This window comes from Emydura macquarii, unplaced genomic scaffold (assembly GCF_026122565.2).
Source record: "Emydura macquarii macquarii isolate MOO-44397 ecotype Brisbane River unplaced genomic scaffold, CSIRO-AGI_Emac_v2 contig_1477, whole genome shotgun sequence".
Taxonomy (NCBI): Eukaryota; Metazoa; Chordata; order Testudines; family Chelidae; genus Emydura; species Emydura macquarii.
This window is the reverse complement of record NW_027131614.1, coordinates 12,781,395-12,793,519: the sequence shown is the minus strand read 5'-3', so window position 1 is coordinate 12,793,519 and position 12,125 is coordinate 12,781,395. Positions and strand designations below refer to the sequence as shown.

The window sequence follows — 12,125 nt, the reverse complement described above, 5'->3', positions numbered from 1 at the left end:
AATATGACAAGGTTATAAGTTTCACTACATCATTAACAGGAAAAGATATGCGTACAGATTTGAGAAAGTTTACAGAGCCTAGATATGATGCAAGCGAGGATGGAGTGAGCAAATATTTATTCTTTACTACACTGTAATCACTACTTTGAAATGATAATTATGACTCTGATCTGTAGCTCTAAATATAAGTTCTATTACTGGTTCTTATGTTAGTTAATGATTTGGAATGATAAAAGCATGAATGCCTTAGAACTGAGTCTAAGTAATTAGAAACTTCAAGTGGAAGAGATGTATCCACTGGAAGCTCACACTATAGCTTTTGGTTTTTCTCCCTTTGAAAAGAGATGGGTTTTGCAGATATACTTCTCTGCAAAGTAAAGTGTGGCAATTTTATATGAAAAGGGGCTGATGATATAAATGAAGAAACTAAATAGATAAAATGGGAAGTTTGTTATTTTACATGTTCTATGTGACTTCACATTCCTTAACTTAGATGGGTCAATTTCAGGTTTTTTTTTTTTTTTTTTATAATCCTTATGGTATTCACATATCCATAAATAATGGCTGTCACAGTTCAAGGCAATGGCACCTATATTCCCACTCTGTGGTCCAGTCAGGGCACCCGGCTCCTCAGCCATCATCTCTTGGACGGAGATCCACGTCTCCCTCCTGACGGGTTTATCCAAGCTGCACTGTTCCCTGCCTACACTGTGTTATTCCCAGTAAGCCAACTCCCTAGACAGACCAGCATCTGTGCTTCACTTTTGCTTCAGAGGATATTAACAGTGTAACTGCCCACAATTATAAGTTACCACACAGATCTTTCTACACAAGCCTATTTCTACACCAGAGGAAAGCATTACAGGGACAGAGAGAAAGACAACCTATTAAAAACAACAAAGGAACCCTACATGCATCCTGAAAAGCTCACCCAAGGTCATCTCAACTCCAACTTCGGGCTCTCACAGGTGTCAGTCTTTCCAACCTTTCCCTAAGAATTGCCCCCAACAACACAGACAGAAGGATCTGCCCGTTTGTGGGATCACAGAAAAAGGCCCTGAGTAGTTTAAACACAGGCTGTTTAACCAAAAGTTCTCTGTCTGTTGTCTCTGAAGAACCAGTTTGAACCAGTTTATTCAAGTTATCCAGATGATGATACTTTTCTGGATGTGTTAAAACCTTGAGTGAAATTTACCTAATGACCCCCCACTGTTCTTAGTTCCCAGAAAGCTGTGAAAGCACCTTTCTATGTTAAGCTCCTCACTGCTGGAGGCCTTCCCCCACTACAGGGAAATGATCTGGCAGGAGAAAAAGGCTCTGACAGCTCCCTGCTGCTGGAACCATTCCTCACCACACTGTTTGTCAGAAGGAACTTCCTTTGGCCAACTGATAAAGAAACACATTACATACAACAAATTAAGTCTCCCTCAGAATGAAGATGAATTCTTAACCATAGAGCTGGGATGTGTAACCATTATTGACCAACTTGCATGGTCATTTCCCTCCTATGCAAATTCCTGCACTCTAACGACTGCCTTCCACATTCTCTCAACAAATATTATTTACATTTTCTCAACCATTCCTTATCTTTTACCATGCACATTCTCCTCAATTCCTCCTCTATTACCATTCTTTGTTTGAGGATGTCACCTCCCACCTTTTTGAGCAATTCCTTTTAAAATTACACTTACTTTAAAAATACATCCCTTTTCTTCAGCTTTAGCTATAACAGATAAAGGGCTTCAGTTCCTCCTTTGAAAATAGGCCTTATTTGGTGGACAAAACAGTAAGAGGATGAACTCTTTCACCCATCACTCCCTTTTGGAGGTCCTTAAAAGAAAAACAAACTTTAGGGAGAAAACTGTCTGCAGAGGCTGTCTGACAACTGCTCGCTAGGAAACAGGTGCATTGGAAAAAGCAAGCTTCACCATAGTTCCCACCCTCAGAGTCTCCTGGGATCACAGGGTTCACAGTAAGACTACTGGGCCTTAGTTATCCCAATCCAGAAAGATGTTCTGACTAAACCAGGCCAAAGAGAGGGAACCAGTGTTGATACTGCCACCTCCATTGACTTTGGCTAAATCACAACCACCACCTAGGATGTGAGATTTTGGTTCCTGCTGTCACCCTTCTCCCTCCATGTATCCTTTTCCTTCTCTTTCCTACACCTCTTCTTTTGCCTTGTGTCTAATAAGAGTTTGATTTAGCCAGCTAAGACTGTATGTTTTGCAATACTCCTCTAAGACCAAAAAATCAGCTAAAAGCAATGCCTTAGGTAGTCTAATGCTAGTAACAAGTCTGCCAGGTCTCCGAATGCCTACTAAGAGTGTGTGCCATGCCTGTGTTTTTCCAGCAGTGAGGCTGCAAATAAAAATCAGCACCAAAGACTGAAGCTGCATTTTGATTTTTGCTGTTATTTTCTCTCCCCTGTTGTGTCTGTCTTGATTTGTTTCTAGGAAAAGGGTAACATTTTAGGAGCAGCAACAGCTCCAGCCCATCTGAACTAACTTTTCTTTTTCCCAGAAAGGACAGTTATTACCATATTTAAAACCATCTAAGAGACTATCAAGCAGGGGTTTTCTTTTTCCCTCCTAAAATCTCTATCCAGCTAAAGAGAAGGGAAACAAGGGATGCTGTTAAAATGAAAGCCTTATTTAATACTTTACTTTTCTAATACTTTAACTGCTTTTCCGTCAGTTTTGTTTTTTTACTAAAAGATTGAAAGGATTTTTTATGGTGTGCGCTATGATACTAAGTAGGCCGAGGGCTCTGTATTCAGAACCCTAAACCTGTTGTTCAGTGACAGTCACGTTAACACCTCTGACTCTCTGGGCCCATTTATTCCATCAAAATGAATATAGCAGAACACACAAGAATGGAAAAGGAGGGGGAGCAGAGAGAAAGGGGGGGAAGGGGAGGACCGGTAAGAAGCTTTTAAAATAGATATTAAACAGTTACTTATGTATATGAAGTCTAATCCTTCCTAAGCAGCATGAGGTTGACAGACACATCTTTCAGTAAAACAATTACATGGAGCTTCTTGTTGGTTTGGTAATATCATCCTGGGCTCTATTTCTAAAACTGTGGTGGTTAGCCCAAGATAAGGTTATAAACTCATGCACTCCCTCAAGTAGCACTCCCTCAAGTTACTTAATCTATCCTGTAAGTGTAGAAGTGTTTAAGTAACATCAATTTTTTTTAAACAATTCTCATTGTTTTTATTTCACGTTGTAAAGAATTTAAGTCCAATAGATTCAGATGACTCTTCTGGAAACTTTGAAAGAGTGAACATTGCCACTGAAATAATATGGAATCCTATGTTACATCTAACAATGGCTTGTAATCAGTGTTCCAAATTACATTATATACCTATCTAGAATTTCAATACAGAACATGAGAATCTCACCTTGAACATGGGTCTCACGTGCTCCAAATGGGTTGCACTAGTAAAAGGTGCCTGAACATGGCTCACTGCTTCCATGAGGGCTTTTGCTGTTTTAGCCATCTGTTCCATTTCCAAATTATATAAAAGTCTTCTCTGCTTTTCACTAGCAACATCTATAAACACATTTTTGTTTCAGTCAAGGCTCTCTCACAGAATGTAAGTAAGTAACCAAAAAGATAGTAATTTTGTTACATTAATCGTTTAAATGCTGTATTCTGATACACTTAGAAGCTAACGATGACATCTAAAAGTTAATGCAAATGTATCTTGTTTGTTTGCAGTTGTATAAAGTCAAATTACATCAATACCCTAAAAACAAAAATATGTAAGTGGAATGTTTGATTTTTTTAAATGATAATTTACCTTAATTTTAGTCTATGTGGAAATATTCTATATCATAAATCAAAGAAAAATTGTGACTGAATTGAAGAAATCTATTCTAAGAAATACCAAGTAAGGTATATGGGCTGGAATAATTTCACAAAGTGGACAGAGATTTTATATTGAACTACCACTACAGCAGGAAAGGGTTAAGTGTGGAAAGATCAATATTTAAACCCTTTTTCAAATGTATGTGGCAAAGTGCCTTAACACCTTTTCTTGCAGGTAATGCAGCCTCTCTCTCAAAGTAAGGGACCATCCAGATAAAATACAATAAAAAGAAATAAAACACTTAAATTTCCAGAGAACATTTACTTCAGCAGAGTTTATCAGCATCTATAAGAGGTAAAATAAGGTACTAGACAGAAATTAGCTCAATAGGAAGGAAAAAAGGTATCTACAGATAGAGGCTTTTGAAGTTGGAAAGAGGTTATAAGCAGAATGTTCTTCGGGGCTAGTTTTAGAATCTCTGTTCATTTACTATATATACACAGAAAAAATGTGGGTAAGTTTATAAAAACAGAATTGTGGCAGAGTAGAGAGTGACAAGTCCCTTGGTGCCTCTGCCACCCCAACCCAGCTGCCTAGGCTGGGGCAAAGTGGGCCAGTGAGGCCCTGGACTGCAAAGGAGAAAGCAACAGCTGAATGTGCTGATTAGAGCAAGCTAAAACCTTGCTCTAATGAGGCAAGGGGGAACAACTGTCTCCCTAGCTGGACGGGATACATAAACGGCTTGGGAGGAACCAGAGAGAGGCATGGCCAGGGAGAAGGACAGGAGTTCTGATACTCAGTTTGCCTCCTGGCCAGAGAAGGTGAGCAGCCCAAAGCCTCAGGGCCAGAGGGGCCTGGTGCAAGAGCGGGGATTGTATACATGCACTGTAAATAAACGAGCACAGGTGATTGCACTGCGTTATGCCTGCGAGTCCTTTTGTTCTGGCGGGGGAGAGACCACCCAGGGGACCCAGGAGGGCAGGGGCCCAGTGGCAACCCACCACAAGGATCTTTTACATTTGCAGAGAATACGAAAACTGAGTGTACATATAACGAGGAACCAGCAGATTCAAGAATATTTGGATTATTAAAATGACTGTCCAGAAGACAAACAGTTAAATGTTTAAAAAAAGTTATTAAAAGGAAGGAACCAATCTAGGGAGCAATCTTAAAACATAATGAAAATAAGATTTTGAAGCATTATTGTGGGGAAACCCCATTATTGCACTAAAAACAGTAAACAAGATATTCCTATATGGGATGGGCAGGTTACAAAACAAAAAGGTGATACTGTTACTTTATTATAAAGGTCTCGTGTGGAATACTGTATTCAGTATTCATCACTGTACAAAAGCAAAAACTGTGTTGCCAAGAAGGTGCAGTGTACAGCAACAAAGATGATACCTGGACTAAACAATATAAATTCTGAGGCAAGATAAAGTCAGAATAAAGGCAGTTTAATTTAACAGATAAGGTAGCATAACAAACTTTCAAAATTGAAAGGACTGATAGAAAGAAATAAATATAGATATTCATTTACCAGAGAAGATGACATAACTGAAGACAAAGAGATGACCTGAAGAAGAGCTCTGTGTAGCTCAAAAGCTTGTCTCTCACCAACAGAAGTTGGTCCAATAAAAGCTATTACCTCAATCACTTCATCTTGCCAAAAAAAGGAATTGAGGGGTATGGAAAGTGAGAAAAAGATTAAATTTAAAGAGGGCAGGAATTTTTGGGGCCAGAGGCTCGCTAGTTCTTAAATATTAAGTTCACAGAAAATGATTTAGTACTATATGTAAGACCATGTAAAATTAACTTTTAAAAAGTGAATCTATGATGGTTATGAAAGAAGAAAAAAACAGAGCCAGTTTAACCCCATTTCAGATTTCCTAGTGTATCCTTTCCTGTGTTTCACTTAGTATGTATGCTCTTCAGGTAGATACTCATGTAGAGCTTGGCACTCAGATTACTACTGGTGCTAAACAAATTATAGTTATTCATAGCAACATTAAACAAGAGGTTGTTAGTTTAGTACAACACATTCTTAACACCAGGAGACCACATTATGAAATAAAAGAACCAACATTTATTCTGTAAAGATTGACACACTGCTGTTACTTACTTTGTTTACTGGATTTTGTGGGTATTGCTAGTTCTTTTGTTTCCTTCATAGATATCTTCTTCCCTGCTATTTCATTATAAATAGCAGACAGATACTCCTCAGGAAGGTCCTTACTGTCATTGATACCTCTGTTCATCTTAATATACTGCTCCTTGGTCATTTTGTTCTTTACCTGGAAACCAAAAAGAAACAAATAGTATGAATGACAGAGGCAAAGGGCCAAATTTTTAAATGGAGTTATACACCTGAACAGGCAGCTAGATGCCTAAACCCACCATACAGTCACCACTGACATTTTCCAAGCCATATCTCAGGTGTCACCTAACCCCCCAAAGTGGCTACATTTCCGCTGGTCAGCATTTCAAAATGGCCTAAAGTGCTGCTGTCACCCCATAGGTAACAAGGTGCTAGGATGCTTAGTTCAAGTCAAAGTCCTGCAGGATCTAAAGCAGAATTTTTAAACTAGGCAAGGGAATGCTTATCTTGCCATGGTATACTGAGCAAGTCTAAGACCTGATACTTATCAGACTCTGCAACAAGAGAGCCAGATGCAAGCCACCAACAGGTGTAGGGGCAGCACAGTACACGGACAAAAGACAGCTGGGGGCCCATGGAAATGTAAGATGAGCAATAGCAGGACAGAGAGAGACTTTCAGCTTCTGGGGGGCTACCTAAGCAGCTGATTTGTCATAGGTGCCTAATTCCAGAAGAAGGTTCACCACATGTGGATCCCAAGCAGAGGGAGGTGCTTCTCTCGGGGCCACCAGGCAGGTACACCAGGTCAGCCGCAGAGGGTATGTCTACACTGCAATTAAAAACCCATGGCTGGCCCATGCCAACTGACTCTGGCTCGCAGGTCTCAGGCGAAGGGGCTGTTTACCTGCAGTGTAGATTTCTGAGTTTGGGCTAGAGCTTGGGTTCTGGGACCCTAACAGGGTACTGTAGACCCCACTCTAGCCCATGCCCAAACATCTACACTGCCGTTAAATAGTTCCACAGCCCGAGTCAGCTGGCATGGGTCAGCTCTTGGTGTCTAACTGCAGCATACACAGAGCCACTGGCCTAAAGGATTTCAATCTGTTTTAATTTGCAGACTCCTAAAATATTTTGAATGGAGGTGCGGACCCCTTTGGAAATCTTAGACATAATCTGTGGATCCCCAGGAGTCCATGGACCACAGGTTCAAAACCACTGCTTTAGGCACTTTAGACCTCTTTCCTTTCCCCACATTTCACTCCTGGATAACTTAGGCAACTATACTGGCTGGCTTCTGAAAATCTGTTTCTTAAGCACTTAACTATCTCCATGCACTTTACAGAGAACCTAGGTAGCACGGAGCCATTTAACTTGAAGCTGAAAATTTCATGCCCAAAGATCAGGTGTTGCTTTGCCTAAATCCCTTTGAAAATCTGGCCCAAAGTTCATAGATATCATACTAGGATCCATGAATTTTATCCATTTTTCCAACAAACTGATAACTTTTTCCTTTTGCAGGTGAACTAGAAGAAAGTTTGTCCTTTCAAGAAAGCAATTCTCCAAACTGGTACACAGACAAGTGCAGACTCTTCCCTATTCATGCTCTGTTAACGCACCATAATCCTGTCTTATCCTGAAACACCCCTATGATAACAATTCTACTCTCAGACATTTCTTAGATATACAGAATGTGTTAAAACTAGGGAAAATTTATAGAAGAGTCCCCCAGGTCACATGAACTAATGTTACCACCAGTAGGAGCCCTACAGCAGATAAGACTCCCACAGCTGGACCTGTTTTGCCACAATTTAGTTACATCTGTTTAAAGCAAGTGTAATTGAAATTATGGTAAAAACAGGTCAAGCAGCAGGAGTCTACACTCTGACGCCAATGGAGGCGAAACCTTATTTCAGCTGAACCAAAGCACTTTTAAAAAAACAAACCAAAAAACACTTCCTCATTGTAGACAAGACTCCTCTCTCAGTTGTACCAAATGGTAAAATTATGTGCACATTATATAATACTGATGAACATACAGCAGGGATTAAGCAAAGATCCAAATAGTCAATAAGTGTAAAAAACAAAACACGCATCCTATTTTGGCACACAGGTTAAACTCTCTAATCTAAGCATACAGTACAGAGTTTATTACTTTTTCAAGGTTAAATCAGAGGTGGTGCCAAATACTCTAGTAATTTCCACTGTCGTGCATATTGCATTTATAAATGAGCTGCATTGACTGGGGTCCTTAAGCATAATTTTCCCAAATGGTGAAGCTATGCGAATCTCTGCCAGTCTTCAAACTGCATGGAACCAGGGCAGATTTATGATAAAACAATAGTTAGTATCTGCAAAAATTCTGGCTTTCACTGTAAAATCAGTCACTACGGAGAGCCACATAATATAAAAACCAGTGTCCATAACTCAATTAAATTAAAGCTAAGGAAGTGACATCTCATTGCAGCAATGGCCTATCTGACTTGAACTGAAAACTTCAGTAGCAAATGAAACAAAGATTTTGTGTGTTATTTAGAAGGAGCAGACTTATTAAAGTTAGACTTCAGGCAGCATATTAGTATAGATTAGAGTACAAAAATATTACAAATACATTGCCATAGATGTACTCAAGTTAGAAATTCTGTGATATGCACCTAGTCATTTAAACTACAACAAATGTTGTACACAAGAAACCTGGCATATGAGAAAGTTATTTATAGCAACATACCTGTGGGCTATGAAGATCTGTAGTCAACATGATAATTGAATAAGCTAAGACGTATGCAGTGTCTGCACTAGCAAAAAGCGTTTGCCTGAAGAACCAACGAAACCACATATTAGTGATTCTTACTCATTACTCAGTTTCACAAAAGCATTAAAATAAGAAGTACTGCTTACCCTTGGTTGCATTCTAAATATCTAGCAGCAAATTTCTCCATTAGCCTATCAATCTTCTGAGCCTCTCCTGGAAGACGGAATCCCTCTAAAAACATGCGCAAAGCTGAGACAAAATCCTTTCCTGAAAAGTCATGTTGGTCCACATAGGCATACATGACTTCTTTGTTAAATTTATCATTGTCTCCCAGGAACTCTCCAACCTGAGTCTAAAATAAGAATGAAGAGAAATATGGAATCCCAAAACATGCTGCGTTTATGTACAGTATGTAAACACTGCCACAGCCTATTTAAAACCTCCTATTTATAGCATTAGGAATCTTTTTCTGCACCTAACAGGTAATGTCTATGTTTTAAATACTGCTATTTTTCCTGATTTCTGATTGATTAAGTAAACCCATCACAATGATTTGCACGGATACTAATTACAGAAACGATCATGTCCAATGAAAACCCTTCATATTTAACACTGCAGAGCTTCCGAAGACAGGGAAGGAAAAGGTGGGCAAGCAGCAGATGAGAACTGAAAAGAGTAGCAGACTGCCACTACATTCCTTCACAGTAAATATTTTGGTCACATGCAAACAAAAGCAGTTATTTAAAAAATATTTTTAATATTTCTCCACTGGTCTCTAAACTGGTCTCTTTTAATTTTAGCCACACACACACAGTGCCTCAGGGTGTGCTCTCTTCTGTCTACCTTTTCCCTGCATTTTGTTCACTCACAATTTTGCTCCACTCCATGTGTTACATGCATGCATGCAAAAAGCGACAGCACCAGCTAATCACAACACCCCCTTGTGACAGGTGAGCTGCACTGGCCATTTCCTGTTCTTCCCCATCCAGTCTATTTAGTGGTGAGTGTCATATGTGGGCATGCAGTGTCCTGACCCCTACATTCCTAGGTTCAGCAGGTCACACAGGATCCCAAGTGGGGATTCCTTCTTCCCCTTAATCCTTTGCATTGGCATGTAGTACACTCTAGAGCATTCTAGCCCCATGTGATTTATAATTAGTGTAAACAGGTAGCAAGGTAGGCACAAATATCAAATAAGCTGAAGTTACCAAAGCATTTTCCTTACCGAGTCTAATCTTTCCTCTTGATGCAAGAACTGGGCAATATCTTCAGGAGTAGTGCCAAGCATTCCTTGCTCTTGCAGGTACTGTATTCCTCTCTTTGGTTTCTTATTAAATCTGCATAAGCAATGCGAAAACACATGCACGCACACACATATGTGCACAGAGAGAGAGAGAAATAAGACATTCAACTTACTCATATATTAGATAACATATCAAAATACATTTTTTTATTTGCTAGTCAAAGTTATTTTACTTTTCTTCCTCTGCTAAACTGGTCAAAATGTACACAAAGTAGGGACAGGCCACTCCTTTGCTTTTTCTGCAAAGAGTGAAGAGGTTAGGTTTCAGTAAAGATTTAATATCTGCCCTAAACCATACACCATGGGATGCCTTTTAGTCTTTCACAACCACTCCTCTTGCTAATGATTTCCAGTACTGAGTAATGAGGTGCTGAATTGAGCAGCTCCCTCTAAAGATGGTCTCAATGTATGTAGGTCCTCAAATCATTGATCAATACAATATTCTTTCTCCTCTTCAATCAACTGAATATTGATATGGGGCAATATTGTCCACACAAGCCCAGGACACTGGAGATTCGAATTGGCTGCAACTGGAATTCCTGTTCTGCATAAGTTTCAGAATAAAAGCAATTCTGACACGAAACAATGAAATTTCCCACAGAATGGAAATTTCAAAAATAATTTAAAAAAGGTCAGAATATTTCATTTTTATCTTTTCTAAATGCTTGTAGCTCCTTAAAATGCATAGAGGCCAAAAAGCCTGCCAGGTGGGTTGTCATGTGGAGCCTGTGAGCTAAGAACAACTTTCCTGTGGAAAATTTTAATTTTACAGAAAGTGATTTTTCTGTCAGAAAAAAATCATTCTATCATAAAATTCCTAACCATTTCTAGTGAATATTTTTATTCTCCAGTTCACATTAGGACAGGGCCATGAAATAACATGCAAAGAATTTTGTTTAAAGGAAATAGTATTTAGACTTTTGTCAAATAAAGCATTACAAAATGTAAATCACTTCTTCTGACTGTTCTATGTAATTTTTTATCCAAATCTGGATCCCCTACCTTTATGCCAGGATTGCGGCAGATGCAGAAAGCTCATCCACTAATTGTGAGGAAACAGGTTAACACACAAAGCATTGTTGGCAGCCTCCAAATGGAGCAGCATCTAGGACTCTACTATCATAGGAACGCCTGCTGCATCCAGAGGTTTTAGAACATGGAAGTAATTGAGAGGTGATAGGGAAAAAATAGGGGAGTCCTCAGAGTTCCAAGAGAGCCTGAGAATCCACCATTCCATGGTGACAACATACACTTACAAATCTATTCCTTGTTCTATTATTTCCTTTTGTTGCTTTAGGACCTCAAATTGCTCTGGATTGTCAGTGCCAGACATCTGTGTACTGTAACTGCCAATTCCTGATGAGGCTGTGGAGTCCAGAGAATTTAAGCTTCCATATCTGTTAATCGTTTCAGGGTGTTTGGTTTCATTGCTCTCCTGCTCCATGGGTTTTTCTTGGCCTATAAAGTGCAAACAAAGGAAACCAAGTCTTGTTTTCAAAAAGTTAAACAGACTGTAAAGACTACAAAATCCCAGTTAAGAAAAGATCTTAAAAATAAATTAAGGTTTATAAAGTTACTATGGATATGTTTCCTCAATGATCCATTTACTGTTATTTAAAAGAAACCAATACCTCAATTTCATCCAATCCAGTACATCAAAGGACTTTCTCACAGTATTAAATGTATTTGAAAATGGAAGTTTTACATTAGAAGAGGTGTTTTGCAATATAATATCGATGGCCGTTATCTTGCCAAAACTAGTGACATGGATGTGGAATAGTGGTCTTCATGCAAGAATTCCTGAACTACAAGCCCAGATATTTCCCCTTTAATTCCCAAGTCTCATTTCCCTCTTTGGCCAGGAAAAGTCACACTGGACAAAATTTTCAAAACTCCATGCTTAGACTGCAGGTTTTCAGAGGTCCCAAGTAGCTGGTGTTTCCACTGACTTAAGCGGAAGCCCTGGATGCTCAGCACCTCTGATAATCAGAGCATTTTATGTGCCACTCTTTAGATACCCAGTTTGAAAATTCTGGCCTTCACCTCTCAGAACCTCTGTTATATCCCATATGTCACATGGAAATAAGAAATAACAATAAAAATAATGAGCATTGCTTGTGGCTATTACTTCATCATCTGTGGCACTGGCAGTTACTAC

At 39.2% G+C, this 12,125-nt stretch overlaps 1 protein-coding gene across 1 annotated transcript in view; it reads right to left on the bottom strand.

The window, feature by feature from the left end:
- The window catches only part of ARFGEF1 (ADP ribosylation factor guanine nucleotide exchange factor 1), a 165,203-nt gene that overhangs the window by 54,774 nt on the left and 98,304 nt on the right, over positions 1-12,125 (bottom strand). Inside the window, exons 14-19 of the mRNA XM_067553653.1 lie at positions 11,224-11,425; positions 9,890-10,001; positions 8,811-9,016; positions 8,641-8,725; positions 5,940-6,111; positions 3,407-3,558 (exon numbers count right to left, since the gene is read on the bottom strand). Of these exons, the coding sequence (XP_067409754.1) occupies positions 3,407-3,558; positions 5,940-6,111; positions 8,641-8,725; positions 8,811-9,016; positions 9,890-10,001; positions 11,224-11,425 (929 nt within the window). The remainder of the gene's footprint in view (positions 1-3,406; positions 3,559-5,939; positions 6,112-8,640; positions 8,726-8,810; positions 9,017-9,889; positions 10,002-11,223; positions 11,426-12,125) is intronic.